Source organism: Lampris incognitus, chromosome 4 (genome assembly GCF_029633865.1).
Source record: "Lampris incognitus isolate fLamInc1 chromosome 4, fLamInc1.hap2, whole genome shotgun sequence".
NCBI classification, from domain to species: Eukaryota; Metazoa; Chordata; class Actinopteri; order Lampriformes; family Lampridae; genus Lampris; species Lampris incognitus.
In genome coordinates this window covers 8,345,659-8,368,933 of record NC_079214.1, presented here as the reverse complement: position 1 = coordinate 8,368,933, position 23,275 = coordinate 8,345,659, and the positions used below count along the sequence as shown (strand labels likewise).

The following is a 23,275-nucleotide window of genomic DNA, read 5'->3' as shown; positions in this document are numbered from 1 at the left end:
GTTTTACCACGTCAGTGTTAAGTGTCCAGTCAGGAAGTGACGTAGCTAACATTTAATCAGTAGCGTACCATGGGGTTTCACTCAGGGCCTTCAGTAAAGAACTGCCCACCCGCACACACACAATTTTTTCATATTGCCAACACAGCCACATACAAAATACACTATCACACACTATATGCACTACTGCATCAACACCAACAAGACAGCTGATCTTCAACAACCACAACGCGCACCACAGTGCCCTAACGCAGTTACTCCAGGTTGCAGGTGCGCTGTCCGATAAACCACATTTTCCAAGCTCAGCGAAAACAGCCGCCACCTGCAACACAATCCAATCACTTGAGCGTCTTCAACAGGGGCCCGCATTAAAAGACATCAATGAAATAATGTAAGGGGGTAAAAACCAATAAGGTCCTTGTAAATAACTAAATAAAACCCAGTGTTTATCAGGCCTTAGAGCGAGAGAGGGCCACCCAACCTTAACGTACAGCTCACAATGATGAATTATCAGCGGTAATAAATCTTAGTGCAGAGTGATTAACAATGTCCAAGGGCTTCAGAGTCGCAGCTGAAGCATGCATGTATGAATTGTCACCATAATCCAATACCGATGGAAAAGTTGCCTCAGTAAGTGTCCTTCTACAATACAGAGGAAAAAAAAATGTTTTGTTCCTATAAAAGAAAAAAATGTTTCCCTTAATTTGCTCACCAGATGAAAATGAAATTTAAGTTATCTCCTCATCAATCCAAATTCCAAGATACTTGTAGTCTGTGACTCTTTCAATTCGGCTTCTAATTGCAATTCTAATTCTTTGTAGCAATGATGAGATTATAATAATCAATATTTTTTGGCTCTGGTGAATAACATGAATTTTGTTTTGTCAGCATTAAGAACTAATTTATGGTTATTGAGCGCAATCTGTAAATCAGAAAAGCATTGTTGAAGGGATTTAACAGCAGAATGTACAGAATCAGCATTGCAATTGGGGCGTCTGGGTAGCGTAGCAGTCTGTTCCGTTGCCTACCAACACGGGGATCGCGGGTTCGAATCCCCGTGTTACCTCCGGCTTGGTGGGGTGTCCCTACAGACACAATTGGCCGTGTCTGCAGGTGGGAAGCCGGATGTGGGTATGTGTCCTGGTCACTGCACTAGCGCTTCCTCTGGTCAATTGAGGCGCCTCTTCAGGGGGGAGGGACAACTGTGGGGAATAGCGTGATCCTCCCACTTGCTACATCCCCCTGGGGAAACTCCTCATTGTCAGGTGAAAAGAAGTGGCTGGCGCCTCCGCATGTATCAGGGGAGGCATGTGATAGTCTGCAGCCCTCCCTGGATCGGCAGAGGGGCTGAAGCAATGACCGGGATGGCTAGGAAGAGTGGAGTAATTGACCAGGTACAATTGGGGAGAAAAGGGGGGGGAAATATAAAAAAAAATCAGCATTGCGGTGTAAAATAGTATCGTCAGCATAAAAGTGAATATTACACCCAATTACAAAAGAAACAATATCATCTATGTACAGAGTGAATGGAACAGGTCCCAAGATTGACCCTTGAGGTACACCTTTTGTAATATGGACAAACTCAGATTTAACATTTCCAAATGCCACACACTGTCGTCTGTCCATGAGATAACAGACCATTTATAAGCAATTTCATCAAATCCGGTATTATGAAGCCTTTTTAAAGGCAATGCACAATCAACTGTATCGGAGGCCTTCGAAAGAGCTGCACGGTGTTTCTTTCTATCCCAAGCCAAAATAATGTCATTTAAAATAAAAGCGGCGGCAGTAAAAGTAGTGTGGTTTTCTCTAAAACCAGATTGATGTATGCTTGGAATAGAATGTGCTGAGAGAAATAATTTAAGCTTATAATATTTACTAGTATTTTTGATAGGCAAGATAGTTTATAGAGGTAGGTCTATAATTGTTAAGGTCGGTTGTTCTACCGCCTTTATGTAAAGGAGTTACATAAGCAGCCTTACAGGCCTTTGGAAAAGTACCAGTTAAAACTGAAAGGTTAAAAATATATGTTGTGCAGCTGACTAAAATTGGAGCAGCAAGCTTTAAAAAGTGTTGGTGAAGTTTATTCTCACGAACCAATTTTTTATGTCTACAGCTAGTAATGCAGTGGCCACATCACCAGCAGAGAACAGCTGTAACATAAAACGAGGCCTTGGCATTATCTGAGTGTCAGGATCAATAGCAGACAGAGAGGGTCCTGTATAAGTTTCATCAAATAGGTTACCAGCAGATGTAAAATCTTTATTAAAAGCACCACAAATCTCTGTATGGTTGGAAATTGAACACCCATCAGCTGCGGCGAGAGGAGGAAATGAAGGGGAAGACTTATGGTTAAGAGAATTTACTGCCTTCCATAATTTTTGCTGGATTTGAATAGTCTTTGGGAATTAAACACAAATAATAATTAGATTTAGCCCTTCTTATTGCAGATGTGCATTTGTTTCTAAACTGCCTAAAAGTGAGCCAGTGACGGGTCCAAGGTACACCTGGCGAGAACCCAGGCTTTATTCCTCTCTTTGAGTAGGGAAGTGATTTCTGCTGAGAACCAGGGACTGTGTTCTATATGTATAAAAGCTGCATGCTTATCAACTACTGAGTTAAAAGACTTACAAAAATGGTCAAGAGTTCATTCAAAATTTGGGGTTTTAGCAGCATCATGAATATCACTTTTCAAAAGATCATTCAAGAAGTCTATGTAAGTGTTCACCAGTGACTTACGCAACTTCAACAAGTCCCATAAAGTATAGCCACAATATTACCAGTGCACCGCCTTCAGCTCAGTAAGAAAAATGTGCCAACCAACCTGGAGTTGACGTTCCATCTCAACTGAGAGACTCGCGGCAGCCTTCCCTCCCAAAATTCATCCAGTCATTTAGTCTGTTTGGGAGAACGCGCAAAAAATGCAGACAATCCTCCGCGAGTCACAAAAAACACCAAGTAGATGGGCAACAAGGTCGTCAGTAGCAGCGAATGCAGCGGCTATGGGGTTTTCCATCAGCATGTAGCTGAGCTCGCTCACAACCGGCCAAAGGCTCGAACTCAAAGTTAATGGTGACAAGTGATGATGATGGCTAGTGTCGATACACCGCAGGGCCCCTGTGGCGTTCTGTCACCACACATCAACATTTTACTGGCCGATGATACGGTCACTCAAAGTTGTAATCAGTTTGCAGCTTCGGGCTTTAAGGAAAGGCTAGCAGTACCACGAATGCTGGTCCAAGCAGCTGTGATGCGTTTAGACGACATTCCGGTGTAGGAAATCCCTGCTCAGCCCCACGAGAAAACAAGTAATTGAATTCAGACACATTTCAGGCACATTTCAATTTCACTGTGAAAAACAAATTATGATTCTGATTTTGACGGGGCCGGCGGAGAAGGCCCTGATGGCTCTGACAGCCCACCGCCGTATTTGACGTTAGCTACTCAGCTGAAAATGTGCAGTCAATACTTGACCTGCTTCATATTACAAACGTAGGACAATGATCCTGTGTCGTTCCATTCACAACAAAGTCACAACAGTTGTGCTTCACATCTGTGACAATCTGTGCTCTTCTCTTCTAACTGCCAATTTTGGTTTCAGGTTTGGATTTGACTTGAATTAACCTCAGTAAAGGAAAAGGATCTACTGAGTCTTCAAATGTCACCATATTAAATTGAAAATAAATATTAAATCATATTGAATTAAACACCAAATTACAAATTACAGTGGTTAGCATTGTCGCCTCACAGCAAGAAGGCCCTGGGTTCGAGCCCTGGGGTAAGGTCCAACCTTGGGGGTCGTCCTGGGTCGTCCTCTGTGTGGCGTTTGCATATTGTCTGCGTGGGTTTCCTCCCACAGTCCAAAGATATGTAAGTCAGGTGAAACGGCCGTACTAAATTCTCCATAGGTGTGTGTGGGCCCTGTGATGGCCTGGCGGCCTGTCCAGGGTGTCTCCCCGCCTGCCGCCCAGTGACGGCTGGGATAGGCTCCAGCATCCCCGCGACCCTGAGAGCAGGATAAGCGGTTTGGATAACGGATGGTCCATATTAAATACACATAAATATTGCGATTTGACATGAAGATTTTTAAAGCTCCATCTCATCTCATCTACAGTAAAATGTAATCTAAAGAAAACGTATAAGAAGGCGTATTTAAAACCCCACGTGTTGCGAAAGCATAAAACACGAGTGTGCTTCCCTGAATCAGCACCCAGACAGCTCAGAGTCAGACACCTGGGTATCACCACGTACATCAAACCGCCTCACGGCATTCGTTCATTGTGCTTCAACAATGCTGTGCATGGACATTAACACCGTCCCAGTACCACCACTGTCCCAGTACCACCACTGTCCCAGTACCATCACTGTCCCAGTACCACCACTGTCCCAGTACCACCACCGTCCCAGTACCATCACTGTTCCAGTACCACCGCCGTCCCAGTACCATCACTGTTCCAGTACCACCACTGTCCCAGTACCACCACCGTCTCAGTACCACCACCGTCCCAGTACCACCACTGTCAGTACAGGAAGTCTCATCTGGAGTTTGCTGGTGGAAATGGTGCTCGTGACTCACAGCCTTTTGTGTCCAGTTGTTAGTATGGAATGTTATTAGTATGGAATGTTATTCGTATGGAATGTTATTAGTATGGAGTGTTATTAGTATGGAATGTTATTCGTATAGAGTGTTGTTAGTATGGAATGTTATTAGTATGGAATGTTATTCGTATGGAGGGTTGTTAGTATGGAATGTTAGTCGTATAGAGTGTTGTTAGTATGGAATGTTATTAGTATGCAGTGTTATTCGTATGGAGTGTTATTAGTATGGAATGTTATTCGTATGGAATGTTATTCGTATAGAGTGTTAGTATGGAATGTTATTAGTATGGAATGTTATTAGTATGGAATGTTATTCGTATGGAGGGTTGTTAGTATGGAATGTTAGTCGTATAGAGTGTTGTTAGTATGGAATGTTATTAGTATGCAGTGTTATTCGTATGGAGTGTTATTAGTATGGAATGTTATTCGTATGGAATGTTATTCGTATAGAGTGTTAGTATGGAATGTTATTAGTATGGAATGTTATTAGTATGGAATGTTAGTCGTATGGAGTGTTGTTAGTATGGAATGTTAGTCGTATGGAATGTTATTCGTATGGAGTGTTGTTAGTATGGAATGTTAGTCGTATGGAGTGTTGTTAGTATGGAATGTTAGTCGTATGGAATGTTATTCGTATGGAGTGTTATTATTATGGAATGTTAGTCGTATGGAGTGTTGTTAGTATGGAATGTTAGTCGTATGGAATGTTATTCGTATGGAGTGTTGTTAGTATGGAATGTTAGTCGTATGGAATGTTATTAGTATGGTATGTTATTCGTATGGAATGTTAGTTGTATGGAGTTGTTAGTATGGAATGTTAGTTGTATGGAGTGTTGTTAGTATGGAGTGTTATTAGTATGGAATGTCATTAGTATGGAATGTTAGTCGTATGGAATGTTACTCGTATCGATCACGGCGTGAATCCAAATTAACACGTTTTGTCGTTGGTCTGAACATCAGCCGACTCTTCTCCAGAACTACAATCCACAACAGCAGGATCGCACCCCGACTCTCCCACAATGCCCTCGTCCACCTGCAGCTCAGCACGTGCAGGTGGTTGAGCTGTGGTCTGCGGAGCGGCAGGTAGGTTTTCCACTGGAAATACGGCTCAGAAAGAGCCCCCTGCTGGTAAACAGGGCAGGAGGACACGTCACTTCAGAGTCCACATCATCACGCACACGTGTAACGGCGTGGACAAGATGCAGTGTGTAACCATGCCCCCCCCTCTTAACCATGCCCCCCCTCTTAACCATGCCCCCCCTCTTAACCATGCCCCCCCCCGAGACATCTTTACTGCTCGGCAGAAAGCGGAACTAGCGTGTTGGTGGGGGAGCTGACGTGCAGCCGCTGCTTATTTCTGCTCAGATGTTGGCCGTTTTAAAGCAGAGTGGTGGATTTTTTACTGTTAAATGTTAAGTTGTCATGTTAATTCCCCCAAGTGATGTTGCAGTTTTGTCTTTCCCTTCTTTAATGAAAAGCAAAGTACATTATATTATATACATACACTAGAAGAACCCCGCTACAATGTAGCGGTTTGGTTCTCCACCCGTCTAAATCTCCCTCCTCTTCATCCTGCCAGCTAACCGCCTTCCCCCTGCCCCTAAACCCCCTCCCCCACTCCAACTCCCTCCCCCCAAGTGATCAGAATCATCTGAAATGCCGAGAAAAGTGGTTTTTAGCCATTTTTAGAAAAATTCATATTTTGCATAATTATGCATAATTATTATGATTATATTTTAATGTTCTGCTATTTTTCTGGTCCTCTCTGGAACAATACCTACCACCTCCAAAAAAATTAGGATCATCAGTGCATTTTTGCAAAAATGCATTTATTTTGCATAATGCCAAAACATTTCTGAAGTCCCAGAAATTTTTTTTATATAGGTGAAAAAATCAAAGATGCTCAGAATCATCCGAAATGCCGAGAAAAGTGGTTTTTAGCCATTTTTAGAAAAATGCATATTTATGCATAATTATGCATAATTTTAATTTTCTGGGATTTTTCCCCTTACTCTCTGAGACAATACCTACCACCTCCAAAAAGAATTAGGATCATAAGTGATTCAGTTTACGGTCCCGCTATCTACACTAACACCACACACACACACACACACACACACACACACACACACACCAGACACATCACGAAAACATGGGAGTTGGGCAACACTTTAGTATGGGGAACATATTCTAAGTAAAAAAACTTAATTACTAGTGAATTAGTAATGATCAAGATGTCACTTTAGTATGGGGAACATATGCTAAGTAACAAAAACTTAATTTAGAGTAATGTAACACTATGAACACTTGTAGTTTTGTGTGTTGTTATGTAAGAACAGACCATATTCATTAAGTGTTAGTAAGGGAGAATAACTCTTCTTGTGGTACTACCACCTTATAAAGGCCATACTAAGCAAAGCATATGGAGATGGTACTACTAATAAGCAATACTTCTGAGGTTATAGAGGGAAAACTTCATAGTTAATGGCTTACTGGTTGTAGAATAAGGCCATGCAGAATAAGGCATTAATGAGTATGTAATAATGACCAATGAAGAGCCAATGTGTTGCTAATTTGCATGCTAATAAGCACCTAATTAATGGTGCCTATGTTCCCCATACTAAAGTGTTACCGGGAGTTGATATATATATATATATATATATATATATATATATATATATATATATATATATATATATATATATATATATATATATATATATATATATTCTGCACAGAATATAATTGTGACTGTAAAGCCCTGTGGGATTACATTGTGATTTAGGGCTGCACAAATTGACTTGTCATGAATTCAGTATTGTATTACATTCTGCAAAGAAAGACAAAAAAAAACTAACATTTTTTCTGGTATTTTTCAGCCTGGAGGTGAACGTGCTGCATCCAGGCTCGTGCCCTAGTGGGCCACCCCACATGGGTCGGTGGTTGGGGAGTCGTGAGGCGCTGCCCTCCGGCCCAGACGCCCGTCGCTGGTGTACCAGACGAGCAGAAAACTGTTTCAGGACCCACAAGAAACAGCCTGGCAGCAGCTCTCAAGGTAAAGGTAGCATGTTTCTACAGGTGCCGGCGCCGCCCTTCCCTCTGAGCCGAGAACCACCCCCGTGCACTGCGGCCAGAACACGGAACGGCTCCGACCCAAAACCACGTCTGTGGGACACATGTGAGACTATCACGAAACGTGATGCAAGGCCACAAACCGGATGAAGACGGATGAGGATGACGATCTCCAGAGCCCGCAGACACACATTCCCTGACAACATCCATCCTGTTTCCCTGACAACATCCATCCTGTTTCCCTGACAACGTCCATCCTGTTTCCCTGACAACGTCCATCCTGTTTCTGTTTCCCTGACAACGTCCATCCTGTTTCCCTGACAACGTCCATCCTGTTTCCCTGACAACGTCCATCCTGTTTCCCTGACAACGTCCATCCTGTTTCCCTGACAACATCCATCCTGTTTCCCTGACAACGTCCATCCTGTTTCCCTGACAACGTCCATCCTGTTTCCCAGATCAGCTCTGTGTTGTTGGTTGATTTACTGAAATAGTAAATAGTTTGATCGCAGCGACAGCCGCTACCTCGCTAATACTACTTTTTTTTTATTTCTCCCCCTTTTTCTCCCCAATTGTACCCGGCCAATTACCCCACTCGCTGCTCCACCCCCTCTGCTGATACACCACCACATGCCTCCTCCCATACATGTGGAGTCGCCAGCCGCTTCTTCTCACCTGACGGTGAGGAGTTTCACCAGGGGGACGTAGCGCGTGGGAGGATCACACTATTTCCCCCCCCCCCCGGTTCTCCCTCCCCCCCTGAACAGGCGCCCCGACCGACCAGAGGAGGCGCTAGTGCAGCGACCAGGACACATACCCACATCCGGCTTCCCACCTGCAGACACGGCCAATTGTGTCTGTAGGGACACCCGACCAAGCCGGAGGTAACACGGGGATTCGAACCGGCGAGCCCCGTGTTGGTAGGCAACGGGACAGACCACCACACCACCCGGACGCCCCATGGGGCACTTCTATCAACACCGAACACACAAACACACAACTCAGTGATGACGGAGGTGATGTAGAGGTGCTGCGGAGGAGGAGGAGATCAGAGATGTGGAGGAAACTGAGAGACGGCTCCTAGAAACAAGATGCACCTGCTGAACCACAACGCTAACAACCCCCTTCTGGCTCCTCCGCCATCTTTGTTTCCTCGCTGTGCGAGTACGGCGTTTCTCTCGAGACAAGAGTACACTCGCCACTACAAGCCCGAGGCTCCTTATGGGAGGTGTTATGGTGTTTAAATCAAACGTCAGGGCAGGTGGCGCTAATCTGAATACAGCGTGTTAGAGCGCGGGAGGCCGCGTCATAGCATCACGGGCCTCATCCCAGACCCGAGGAGGCCCCTGCTGCTACCCCACTGCTGCCCCACTGCTGCCCCACTGCTACCCCACTGCTGCCCCTCTGCTGCCCCACTGCTGCCCCACTGCTGCCCCTGCTGCCCCACTGCTACCCCACTGCTGCCCCACTGCTGCCCCACTGCTGCCCCACTGCTACCCCACTGCTACCCCACTGCTGCCCCACTGCTACCCCGCTGCTACCCCTGCTGCCCCACTGCTACCCCACTGCTGCCCCACTGCTACCCCACTGCTGCCCCTCTGCTGCCCCACTGCTGCCCCACTGCTGCCCCTGCTGCCCCACTGCTACCCCACTGCTGCCCCACTGCTGCCCCACTGCTGCCCCACTGCTACCCCACTGCTACCCCACTGCTGCCCCACTGCTACCCCGCTGCTACCCCTGCTGCCCCACTGCTACCCCACTGCTGCCCCACTGCTGCCCCACTGCTGGACACAACTGGCCGTGTCTGCGGGTGGGAAGCCGGATGTGGGTGTGTGTCCTGGTCGCTGCACTAGCGGCCTCCTGTGGTCAGTCGGGGGGGGCGTTTTATAACGTGACCGTGCCGATATTAAATTCTCCAAAAGAGGCAGTTTGACTTGTCAGTCCACCGGATACACGGCAGAGTAAATCTTCACCCTTTCCTGTCTTTCCCCACCCGGTGACCCTATTTCTGTTATCACTTCATTCTCTGCTGTTTTTGTCTCCCTCCCTCTCTCTCTCTCTCTCTCTCTCTCTCTCTCTCTCTCTCTCTCTCTCCCTCTCTCTCTCTCTCCCTCTCTCTCTCCCTCTCTCTGTCTCTCTCTCTCTCTCTCTCCCTCTCTCCCTCTCTCTCTCTCTGTCTCTCTCTCCCTCTCTCTCTCTCTCTCTCTCTCTCTCTCTCTCTCTCTCTCTCTCTCTCTCTCTCTCTCTCTCGTCCTCTCTCTCTCTCTCTCTCTCTCTCTCTGTCTCTCTCTCTGTCTCTCTCTCCCTCTCTCCCTCTCTCTCTCTCTGTCTCTCTCTCCCTCTCTCTGTCTCTCTCTCTCTCTCTCTCTCTCTCTCTCTCTCTCTCTCTCTCTCTCTCTCTCTCTCTCGTCCTCTCTCTCTCTCCCTCTCTCTCTCTCTCTCTGTCTCTCTCTCCCTCTCTCTCTCTGTCTCTCTCCCTCTCTCTCTCTCCCCTCTCCCTCTCTCTCTCTCTCTCTCTCTCTCTCTCCTCTCTCTGTCTCTCTCTCTGTCTCTCTCTCTCTCTCTCTCTCTCTCTCTCTCTCTCTCTCCTCTCTCTCTCTCTCTGTCCTCCCTCTCTCTGTCTCTGTCTCTCTCTCTCTCTCCCTCCCTCCCTCTCTCTCTGTCTCCCTCCCCCCCCCCCCCTCTCTCTCCCTCTCTCTCTCTAAATCTGGGGGAGAATTTAGGGATGTGAAAAGTGAGATGGATTATAACGGAGAGTTTGTTTTCATTTTCGGTTTAATTTCCTGAGGCCTAAATCTCCGGCCTTTGACACGCGGCCCCTCCAGCACAGGAGAGCTGCACAGACCCGGGGACGGCTGTTCCCTCCGCGGCGTTTCTGTTTTAACGCTTCTCTCCCTCCTCCTCCTCCTCCTCCTCCTCCTCCTCCTCCTCCACTTCGTTACGCCGCCGTGCTGCGACAGCTCATATACCTGCGCCGCCCTCGTCAGGAAGTTCAGCTCGGCGTCCTCCAGGCCGGACGCCCGAGTCGCCTCGGTGAAAGGGCGACAGGTATAAGTGAGCCGTTACCTTGCTCAGTCTGCTACAATATGTAATGTTGGAACAACGAGCGAAAGGAACACAACACAACATCCACCCCGTCTTTCTGCGCCCTCCTGCCCTCCAGTGACCCCTCCACCCAAACCAGCCTCACATGCACGAGTCCGCCCATCATAACTGCTAAAACTCTCATTGTTATAATCTGCACATATAAAACAATAAATCCCTTAGTTAGACCGAGATTGTTGTGGCGAGGCACTGTCGTACTGACAGCTGAGGTATATTTATCAAGATGTTTCTTTCCTATTTTCAAAGCAGCGCCACCTAGTGTCACCACCTCTGCCGGTGACGCCACGAGGAGAGTATGACGTATTACCGCTCGCAATCTATTTACGTGAAGACCAGATTTTCAAAATCCCAAACCGGGACCCTAAAAAGCGTACCGTACGAGCGCGCGTATGCACGCGCTCACGCGCTTGTCCGTCTCGCCGGAAATGACGTGGGATGGCTGTGGGAAACCGGGACTTTTGACTATTCTACAGATATTTGTCGGGACTCGGGACACCCAAGGCCCGGACAGACCGGGACGTCTGGTCACCCTGTGCTCTAAGTTACTCCAGCTGGGCCTCGTTCAGGACTTGGTGTCTAGATTCGGGGTTTGCCCGGGATCCACGTCTTTTCTCCGTCAGAACGCACGTGCCCCTCAGATGATCGCATGAATGAGCAGGAGCGCCGTTCACGGGAAGCGCTTCTCCTTCTTCCGGCTCAGAAATGACAGGTGGGGCAGGTCGCCGTTTCCGTTTTCATTCAAGGGAGAGTCGGCGCGCAAAGATGATTGACGGCGGGAAGATCCGCCCCCTTCCCCTTTCCGCCTCTCTGATTGGCTAGAAGGGCGAGGCTGCCGCGAAGCCCCGGAGGGGAATAACCGCGGCCGGGTTTGGAGCCCCAGCTGGCTGCGAGCCGGCGCGTCCGCGTTAAAATGGATTTCAGAGCGAAAATTAGACACAAAAACAAACCGAAATCTGACATATTCTGAAGCTTCAGTTACGTCTCGACGCTAAACGTTGCCAAGGCTTTATTTCCTTTGTACTCCAATGACTCACCGCTCTGTTTTCTTTATTTCCATTTTATTCTAACGAGTGTGATTTGTGGTTCTACGCGCCGCGCTGACTCGGTGCTGCAGGACCGGGTCCGCCATGAGGCGACGGTAGAGCAGTCTTCTCAACCGGGGGTCCGCGGACCCTAGTGGTCCGTGGTGTAATTGCAAGGGGTTCCGTGAAAATAAAATATCTTTTAAAAAAAAGATCCTATGACATTTATAGAAATAGGATTATTTTACTCAAGTGTGACTGAGACCTTTATCTACCTAAACTATAAAGGGTAACAGGACTTTTTTCTCTAATTACATCTGTTTCACAAGTGTAATTTATTGTATTTAATAAGAGATCTCGCTCCCGTTTGCATTGTTAAAAGTTACTGCATAAAAATTCTGTTGTTACATATATCTGAAAGTTACTGAATACATATTCTGTTTTGTTACATATATCTGAAAGTTACTGCAGAAGAATTCTGTGTTGTTAACTATATCTAAGTTACAACTGAAAGCTCTTATTTTGCCCAAAGAGTGAATAAATGCTATAATGCAATTTAAAATGCAGCTTCTACTGTTTCTATCAAATTTCAACCCCCCTCCCCCAAGATCAGGTGGAGGGGTCCTCAGGGTAGATCAAAAATACGCAGGGGGGGTCCAGGACCCCAAAAACGTTGAGAACCACCGCGGTAGAGGAAGCAGCGAAGCGAGCGACATCTGCCGGCACGCCGCTAACGCGCCCCGTCACGGCAGCGCCTGTGACGTCACCGGCCGCTAACCAGGCAGCGCCGCTCTGTCATCGGCCAGGCCTCCACCCGGAGCTCGGGGTCTGTTGGCCATTAACACGGGTGGAAACATTTTTTGCGTTGCGCATTCTCCGCTGTGACAGTAATTGGTAAAGACCTTGACAGCTAAAGTATCTCGGGGGCTAACAATGAGTCTTTATTTATGTTACAGCCCAGAGAGAAAGAGCAGAGAACTGCCAAACCGGCCTCGGCAGGAGGGCCGCGCGGGGCCGGCAGCACTTTGAAGTCAGAGATTGATGACCCGCCTCCGCTGTCACTCATGTCAGCTCTCATACCACAGCAAAGCCAAGTCTAAAGCTCGTCTGGCTTTTCCCCGGGGCCTCCCGAAGCCCCGACAGTATCTCAGGTCTCGTTTGAAGTTTTTTTTTTGTTGTTGTTGCTCTTCTTGTTGTTCTTGTTTACTGTGCCCAAGCGCGCTCATTAGGCGACTTTCTCTCGTCCCGCCAAAAGCCCTTCACAAGTCCCCCACTTCCTTCTTACCCGCGTCAGGTGGAGGTCACCAACCCCCCCCCCCCCAGGCTAATTTCAGGGTGAGGGTTTTACGTTAAGTTTGATTTCGGACTTTTTTTGGTTGGCGTCCTGTGAGCGGGCCTGAGTCAGCCAGTTCAAGCGTCGCCTCGGAAACGAGATGTTTGGATGTGGAGCTGGCAGCATCCTTCTCGTCGGTCCGTTACTGAATGACTTGGTGCTACTGATCAGGCGACCGATTTCAGGGGATCTTCGGGCCACAGCGTACCCTGAGGTGTTTCTTAAGACTTGTTTGCGGCCTTCCTTCACAGTGTGATTAAACCCCCCTCAGCAGGGGCGATTCTAGGATCAGAGCTTTAGGGGTGCTGAGCACCCAGAGTGCTGGCCGGCCAGGCAAGATACATTTGGGGGGGTGGATCAAGATATGGTTTTGACATTTCTTCAGCTTATTAAACATGGACATACAGCAAAAAATAAAAAATAAAAAATCTCTTCAATTTTAGGGGTGCTGGGGTTCAATTTAGGGGCGCTGCAGCACCCCCAAAAATGGGCTAGATGCCCCTCAGTGAGGACTCAGTTTTCTACTCATAAACTCCCAGCGAAAGTTTTGTTTGCATTTTCAGTCTTTACAGTTTGCATCGACCGGATTGACCCGACGTCCGCCAGAACCGCAAGCTACCTTTCCTCCGCTGAGCTCATCGGCCGGCCCTTTTGTTTTACCCACAATCTGCTGTTTGGGTGTATGAACTCATGTGGCCACCTGTGTTTGCCTGGTGAACTCCCCGACTCAAACGCCTTCCTGGCTCTCCGGACTGACAAGAATGGTGAGTCTCAGAGACACGGTGTTGTTGAAACCCCCTGACCTCTGACCCCTGACCTTCCTATGTATCTGCGGCGCGTATGACTCAGAGCTGAACTTACTCTCTCCCTTTGAAACCTGGAGACAGAGAAAGCAAACATCTCCCGGCCAAACATTTGTAGCTAAAACGCTTCGACGCGGTCACACGAGAACCGCCGGAGAAGCTGGACAATCTGCCAGTAGATAATCACACCAGCATTATCACCCTTGGAATCACGTATATATACATATATATATTGCTTAAAAATGTTGACTTTATAATGACGTGCATCATGTATCGGAGGTGGGGGTCGAAGGAGACGTTGATCTGTACCAATTACACAACGATAGCTTTGCCAGGTGCTGGGATTCCTGGCTTTCCAAACCCGCGCTTGGCTCTAGAATCCTTATTTTGGTAAACAGAAGTCCAGTGTCCCTCCAGTAAAACGACACGTTCGCCTCGCTGAGCGTTTCAGCGCTCCTCTACGCAGGAACCAGCTTTTTCAAGCACAGCTATTACGAATCGAAAAAGCAAAAGCAAATTACATGTTAAATGCTGCTCCAGAAGGAGAATAAATATAGGTATCGCGTTCGAGAGGGGGGAGAAAACTTTGCAACTATAAAGGCGTAAAAACCGATGCCCAGGACAGGAAATCTCTGTCACTCCAATGAAAAAGTGCCGAGGTTCTAGCAGATGGGGGGGGGGGGGGCGGGGAGGACTCACGGCCGGCCTTGCATGGGAGCCTCGCATTCCCCTGAAAAGAGTTTGTCCGGCTGAAGACAGAAACTTCACGAGCTGTTTCTCTTCATAGGAGTGACCCGAGTAAAGAGCGCAGATCCCCGTTCCCTGGCTGAGGAGACGTCTCGAGTCTTTTATCTTTTTTAACTCGGGGGTGTTTAAAGGGGCCGCTGGGAGAGCTGAGGGCCATAAAGCTGAGCCGGCCTGCAGCAGGCCGGCCTATGGTCGTGTGAGGAGCGGCATACCTCCAGAGCCCCGGGGTTGAGTTATAACCGTGTTATAACCCCTTTGGCTGCAGACGCTTCCTGTGTTTCACAGCTCGACTCCTTTGGTCGCTATTGCAGCGCGTCGTGTTAAAAGGACAGAACTTAGCACGGCTCTGATCTCATCGCATGGAAAGTCCTTCTCACACCGCTCTGCACTGAACACAACTGCCCGTTGGGTCGAGCGGTACATCTGCTGGGTCTTTCTCGAGTCTTTTTTTTTGGTTTGGTCCCAGAAAGGTACTGCACAGGGAAAAGAAACAAGTTTTGAAAGTTGCACATGTGGTCCAACAGCCGCAAAGCTCGCCGACAAGACAACCGGACGCTGGCTAACTTAGCTGGAAGCCCCATGGGAAGGTTTTCACACCTACCCCGGAGACCCCGGCAGGGACACATTCTTCTCCGAACAGGATGTTAATGAAAGAAAAACATTGAGAATCAAGGGGCTTTCGGGCCGTCTCCACTCACACAGACAGAAACGTACACACGCTGACAAACACACACGCACGCACACGCACGCGCATGCACGCGCACACATTCTTGTACTTCTATTTTGTGGGGACCCCACATTGACTGCATTCGTTCCCCAGCACTTAACCCCCAACCTTCACCATCGGAACTACATGCCTACCCTTAACCTCACCTTAACCTTAACCTAACCCTACTTCCAGATTTCACCCCAAATCCAAATCCTAAACCTAAATTAGAGTCTTAAAGAAGTGAGGAGCGGCCACTTTAACTGTTAAAAACCCAAATTGGTCCTCACAAAGATAGAAGTACAAGAACCCCCACTCACACACACACAAGTACAGAAACGAGGGTCTTCCAGCCGGTTCTGCGATGTTGGAATGCAAGGGCCGTCATGAACAGATTACATGCAAATCACGCTGGGGGGTTATGAGAAGGTTCCTGGTCTCGGGGTACTGTTACCAACTAGCTGCTAGTCCCGTGCCTACACACTGAAGTCTGCGTGTAGGACGCGTCTCCTCCTACGTTGATTAAAGGTCTGCTCTCTTGACAGTGAACATATGAGGCCCAGGCAGCTCAAGCTCCAGCAATAACCCACCCACCCAACACAACCCCCCCCCCATCTCCCCTCCCCTGGGCCTCCTGCCCTGGGTTAGCTCCTACTTCTCCCCTTTTTTTTCCTGCTCCACTCCCACGTTACCAGATAAATCTTTCAGCCTATTCTCTGAGTGACGTTATCTGTGCAGATGTTGGAGGATCCAGGAGATCCTGCTGTCCAAACACGGCCCGTTAGTTTCCAATTAACAACTCATGCTCGCTTGCTGCTGCGGCGGGCGGTCTGACTGGTTTCGCCTGATCAAAACAACTATTGATCAAAACCCCGCTGTTACGTTCCTGTATTAACGTCTTGGGAGGCTTTTTCCTCTTACCTTCCAGTTTATTGGTACAAATCTGGGGGGGGGACTGATTTTCCTTTTTGAGGAAGCGCTTTACAATAAGGCATCCTTTATAAAAGGGTTATAAGTTGTTACTAATTATGTTATTAATAGTTAATAACTCATTTATTAACCAGTAATAAGACGTTATGACGCGTTAATAAAAAGACCTTTGAGGTTCCCAGTTCGAGAGCCCACATTTCATCAACATGAGACATTCTCACAGAAGCCAAGTGGTTAGCCGGAGCTAACCTTAACCAGCCCTCCATCATCCAAGCCGCTGATCCTGCTCAGGGTCGCGGGGGTGCTGGAGCCTGTCCCAGCAGTCACTGGGTGGAAGGCGGGGAGACACCCTGGACAGGCCGCCAGTATAAACCGCCAATCCTTAACCACTACTTTAAATTAACCATAATCTTTTTTTTCCCCCTCTCCCGCCTTTTTCACCCCAATTGTACTTGGCCAATTACCCCGCTCTTCCGGGCCGTCCCGGTCGCTGCTCCACCCCCTCTGCAGACTACCACGTGCCTCCTCCCATACATGTGGAGTCACCAGCCGCTTCTTTTCACCTGACAGTGAGGAGTTTCGCCAGGGGGACGTAGCGCGTGGGAGGATCACGCTAACCCCCCCCCCCCCCGAACAGGCGCCCCCACCGACCAGAGGAGGCGCTAGTGCAGAGACCAGGACACATACCCACATCCGGCTTCCCACCCGCAGACACGGCCAATTGTGTCTGTAGGGACGCCTAACCAAGCTGGAGGTAACATGGGGATTCGAACCGGCGGTCCCCGTGTTGGTAGGCAACGGAATAGACCGCCACGCTAGCCGGACTTAACCATAACCCCTAATGAACTCTGGGTAAAGCTCACAGGACATTTCAGGTGGTGTCATTTGCTCAGTGAGAATGTGAGTCAGCATCGTCACCGCGGACACGAGTTCGGAGCCTCATGGAAATCTTCTCCCTGGGCTGATCAAATCCGGGCTCCCAACCTGGCAACCCGGCCAGTGTTTCGAGTGATACATTACAACCTCTTCCTACTGATTCATAATGCGTTACAGAATGAGTTATTAGCTGTTAATACAGTAGCTATTAACCCCTCGTGAACCCTTGAGGGAAAGTACGCTCGATTGTAAAGTGGCACCGTTTTTGTGTTTGTGGTGTTTTGTGCAGGGTGCAGTCGGACCAGATCCCCGGCTGTGTATAGATAACAACCGCGCTAGCCTTCTGCGGAGCTCCCGCCCCCCTGTCCTACTGTACCTGCACACGGGCCTCGGTCAGGTCCGTCCTCAGCGCCAGCTGCTCGCGGGCGTACACGTCGGGGTAGTGCGTCTTCTGGAACACCTTCTCCAGCTCCTCCAGCTGGTAGCTGGTGAAGGTCGTCCGGTTCCGTCTCTTCTTGCCCTTGTTGCTCTCCCCGCCGTCCCCCTTGTCCAGAGGGCTGGCCAGGTCGGTGCCCAGCGGCCTGTCAGAAGGGCCCTTGACGCCCTGGTCCTTCACGCCCAGGTAGCTGCCGTCCATTCCAGGGGCTTCGGAGGTCGGGGCCAAGTCAGAGTCAGTCAGGCCTGTGCTGTCTTTACCTGAGGGACAACGAAAGGATGGAAAGACAATAAGACATGTATGTAGGTTTCATCTTTTTTTGGGGGGGGGGGGGGTTCCCCAGTTGTATCCGGCCAATTACCCCGCTCTTCCGAGCCGTCCCGGTCGCTGCTCCACCCCCTCTGCCGATCCGGGGAGGGCTGCAGACTACCACATGCCTCCTCCCATACATGTGGAGTCGCCAGCCGCTTCTTTTCACCTGACAGTGAGGAGTTTCACCAGGGGGGCGTAGCGCGTGGGAGGATCACGCTATTCCCCCCTCTCCCCCGAACAGGCGCCCCCACCGACCAGAGGAGGCGCTAGTGCAGCGACCAGGACACATACCCACATCCGGCTTCCCACCCCCAGACACGGCCAGCTGTGTCTGTAGGGACGCCTAACCAAGCCGGAGGTAACACAGGGATTCGAACCAGCGATGCCCGCGTTGGTAAGCAGCAGAATGGTCCGCCATGCCAGCAGGACGCCCCGATTTCATCATTTCGTAAAGACTAAGAGCGGTATGGAAGAGATGGTAACAATTCAGTTCAGCTTGATTCATTTCAACTCGATTAAACAAATCTTTCTTCATCCCTGAGGGGCAACGAAGACCCTGGCAAAGTAGGAACACAACACAACACAACATCTAAGACGTCACACCATACAGTACAAACCGTATACTGCATGGTACCACCACACACACACACACACACACACACCACCAGACACCACACCATATGAGACCACGTGACACAACACCATGCAGTAACATACGTCATGACCCGCTATATGATACGAGACACACAGCACCGTACACACTGAGGAAGGCAATTGTGCAAAATGTGGCTGTGCATAAGAAGCGTGTAATGGTCACGAATGTGCAAAAGTAAGCTGCGGTATCGTTTGTTCTGCATCTGAGATGAAGAGGAAAATAATACAGCGACGTATTTAAGCATCAGACCATTAAATGTAAAATGTAGTACAGCCTATGGTGATGTTGTGCCGCTCGGGGAGCAGACTTTCTCGGGTCGTCTGGTTGTGAGGATTTTGGCTCTGATTTCGAGTTGGAAGACTTGAATTATTCATCCATCCATTATCCAAACCGCTTATCCTGCTCTCGGCCTCACTGGAGCCTATCCCGGCAGCCACGAGGCGGCAGGCGGGGAGACACCCTGGACAGGCCACCTTCCCCCCCCCCCTCCCATACACGAGGAGTCGCCGGCCGCTTCTTCTCACCTGACAGTGAGGAGTTTCACCAGGGGGACGTAGTGCGTGGGAGGATCACGCTATTCCCCCCCAGTCCCCCCTGAACAGGCGCCCCGACTGACCAGAGGAGGCGCTAGTGCAGCGACCAGGACACACACCCACATCCGGCCTCCCACCCGCAGACACGGCCAACCAAGCCGGAGGTGACACAGGGATTCGAACCGGGGATCCCCGTGTTGGTAGGTAACGGAACAGACCGCTACGCTACCCGGACGCCCCCACCTAGGGACAATGTAGTACGGCCGGTTCACCTGACCACGCAGACACGCAAACGCCACAGAGGACGACCCCCAAGGTTGGACTACCCCGGGGCTCGAACCCAGGACCTTCTTGGTGCGAGGCGAGCGCGCTACCCACTGCGCCACCGTGCCGCCCAGACCCCAATTAGCAGTACAGAACACGGCTCAGACGAGGCCGTATGTGAAAGGATGCGTGAACGCCATCGTTGGACTTGAGCTTGTGGGGACGCTGAAGGTTTTTAGAGGGCAAACCCGGAACACTGACATGGGTACTGTGGAGGTCGCGGCCCCGTGCATGGCAGTGAGTTTCAATAGGTCCACTTTAAGCGGCACCTCCCTTTCATTCTCCGCTTTTCCCTCCGTTTCGCTCGTTTAGCTGCAGTCTCAGTTGTTAAGCTGAGAATGTGGGCTTCATAAAAACAAAGGATTATCACATTTGTTATTTTATTAATGTCACATAACACACCAGCTGGGCTCTCAGACACGCTTTAAACTGCCGTTGGAGTGTAAATGGTGACATGATAATTCATGACTGTGTTTTATCTCATCTTTCCAGGCTCATCTGCCAGAAAGTGCTCCAGACAAGTTCCCTTAACCGACGTTATCCTGGTTAGCATCGCGTCGCGTTATCATTTTTAGACGGTAAGCTACTTTAAGAAAACTATGTCGGCCCTGCTAGTAGTGTCATGCCTGTTTTCTTGTTATTTTTCAGTTGTCTGTCACTTCTGTTGCAATTTCTCTACACAATGCATTGCTAAACATCACATTATCATAAAGAAGTCACTGTCCAAGGGAACCAATGCCAGCCAGGAGGACTGCCGGTCTGCATGGGCTAGCAGTTAGCTTAGCCTGCCTCGCTTCCCCGTCCTGTCTGACCACCCTCGTTTCTTCCTCCTCGGGCACAGCTCCAGGCAGGGCTGTGGTCCCTGGGCCCACATGACACAGCAGACCAAGTTCCCCCAGCCGATCCAACGCCAGTCGATGCCGAGCAAGGCCGCCGCCAGGCTGCCCTTGGTTTTATCGGAACTGCCGGTCTGCGTGGGCTAGCAGTTAGCTTAGCCTGCCCTGCTTCCGCGTCCGGTCAGACCACCCTCGGTGTTACCTCTTCGGGCACAGCTCCAGGCAGGGCCGTGGTCCCTGGGCCCACATGACACAGCAGACCAAGTTCCCCCAGCCGATCCAATGCCAGTCGATGCTGAGCAAGGCCGCCGCCAGGCTGCCCTCGGTTTTATCGGAACTGCCGGTCTGCGTGGGCTAGCAGTTAGCTTAGCCTGCCCCGCTTCTGCGTCCGGTCAGACCACCCTCGGCGTTACCTCTTTGGGCACAGCTCCAGGCAGGGCCGTGGTCCCTGGGCCCACAGGACGCAGCAGACCAGGCTCCCCCCAGCTGATCCAACGCCAGCTCTCCCAGCCAGACCCCCTCGACACACCTCCTCGCACGCCACACGACCACACCAAAAACACCACAGTCGACGCCAGGAGAGGCCGCCACCAGACTGCCCTCGGTTTTATCGGAACTGCCGGTCTGCGTGGGCTAGCGGTTAGCTTAGCCTACCCCGCTTCCCCATCCTTTCTGACCGGCCTCGTTTCTTCTTCCTCGGGCACAGCTCCAGGCAGGGCCGTGGTCCCTGGGCCCACAGGACGCAGCAGACAAAGTTCTATCAGCCGATCCAGCACCAGCTCTCCCAGCCATCAAACGAAGACAAATTTTAAACGCAGGCGTGGACAAAGACACTGCATGGACTGTACTGGCTGAAGCCGCCGCAAACATGAATTCGCGCCGCCATCTTCCCACACCGGAAGCGGAAATTCAGGTAATTAAACCATTACCGGTGTAATGACAGCCCAATTCAGTTGATATATACGAGCCCATGACCAGTTATTTGTCTTTGCAGATGTCGGTGTGTTGGTCTGTGTGCAGATGCTGCACCATTCGGAGGTTGTGTGTCGTCCTGTAGTGTCGTGGTCAGCGGGTGCACGTGCCATAGTCGAAGAAGCGGCAGAAGGTCTGCGATCCTCCCTCTGGCTCCCATTTTCTCCCTGTCTCTCTCCCCTAACATCACTGGTGAGCAAAGCCTATTCTGTGGCTGAAAAAGTCACCTGGCAACAAGACTGTCAACAGCAATTTGCTCGTCAGTAATTTCAAGCCAGGGAAAATCACAGACACACACTCTCCACAGCTGCAGCTTAACCGTAAAACCTCAGGCAGCTTACTGATCATAAATTTCCATCGCCCTGCCTGTGCCAGTGGGCAATTTCATACTGGCAGCTCCCCGATAGCCCTGTTCCACCAACCTATAGTATCATCGGCCCCCTTTCCACTGAACTGTCCAGCTTACGCACTCCTTTCTACCCAGGCATGTGTTTAATAGACCTACACATCGGCACTGATAGCGGTTCGAAGGCTCTCTCTGCACGGGGATGTGGCAGTCGAGAGGCTGCATAGAAAACAGTTGCAGGCTGGTGGAGTTGTGACGCTTCAAGACCTCCCCCGTCTGGCTCACACTGCACCATGGGACTCCACAGGATGTGACGTGAAGGTCTTGTGGGGAACCGGGAGCTCCGCTCATCCCTTATCCTCCGTCTGAGGTAAAAGTCTTGGGACAAGGGGACAAATGGACCTCTCACTGTGTTCACACACACACACACACACACACACACACACACACACACACACACACACACACACACACACACACACACACACACACACACGCCATTGGAGGATGACAACACTGGAAATTGGGGGGGGGGGGCTTGCCAGCCGTTAGTGTAATGATGGCCGTCGATTCTATTTGGAAATATGAAAAACCTGGTGCAGCAATTTTCACGTCCGTCATTTCCTGTCAGCCTTCCACCCACGCTCGTTGCAAAGATCAGTCATCCATTATTGACAAATTATAGATCTGTTCAGACTCCCACAGAAGAGTGCGCATGAATACGTGTGCACCGCCGGGACACGGACATCTTTAACGAATTAGACGAGGATTAGGACACGCGTTACTTTTCACGCGAGGCCGAGTCTTTGCATCTGCGGTGCCTGCAGAAATACATCGCAGTTTACGGGTCCTTCAACCGGAACAAAGATCCGACAGGGGCAAAAAAGGGCGGCAGCACTTGAACAGTGTAAATCCCATAGAGCTAAAGCTGAATCTACAACGCTGGCCCGCGGGGGTGGTGGGGTGGGGCTGAGGGTGGGGGAGACGAGGAGCCATGTTTTTGGGTGGTAGTGCTCTGGCCTGTAGTGGTCCCAAAACGTGCCTGGCCGAAGCATGACTGACACGTCGTGTCAGGTCTGAAGGGAGCAAGTGCATTCTGTCTCAAGATAAATATTCCGGAGGTATTCCGTAATATTCCCCCGGCCTGCTCGCTGCACGGCAGAGCTGCCAGGCTGTTTAACATCAGGGGCTCCCCGCTGATCAAAGGCTCTTGTTTATATCTCGTGTCAGAGATGAGGGTCTTTTTCCTGCAGGAACGGGGTAGTGTGACAATCTCCTGCTTGTTATCCGTGCGATCGGCAACGGCTGCAGGGCGCTGTGTGCTGTCTCAAGGTGAACAGCAGTGGGCCCTCCTGCAGGCCCGGCCATATGGAGAGAGAACACGAGAGGCTCCTATTGCAACTAATGTCTGTCAGGGTATCTCTTTGGGGGGTGGGGGGGGGGGTTGGTGCAAATAGGCCCGACTGTGAAAAACATATGCGGTGGAAAAAAAACCCTTTATCGCAATTATTATTGCAGCATGAAAATTGAGGAAAATTGCGTTTCCATTACCTGATGCGTGCGTAAGATAATGCGCTGTAGCTAATTTGGCGGGAGCGCTGACGGCCCCGTTTCCATTTTCCCATCATACACCCGGTTTCTTGAGTAGAGTCTAACGCAGCGGTCGGGAAC

The 23,275-nt window shown here is 49.9% G+C and overlaps 1 protein-coding gene across 1 annotated transcript in view; it reads right to left on the bottom strand.

The window, feature by feature from the left end:
• Nucleotides 1–23,275, bottom strand: part of LOC130111884 (homeobox protein aristaless-like 4) — a 38,375-nt gene that overhangs the window by 1,898 nt on the left and 13,202 nt on the right. Inside the window, exon 2 of the mRNA XM_056279179.1 lies at nucleotides 17,567–17,886. Coding sequence (XP_056135154.1) covers nucleotides 17,567–17,886 — 320 coding nt within the window. The remainder of the gene's footprint in view (nucleotides 1–17,566; nucleotides 17,887–23,275) is intronic.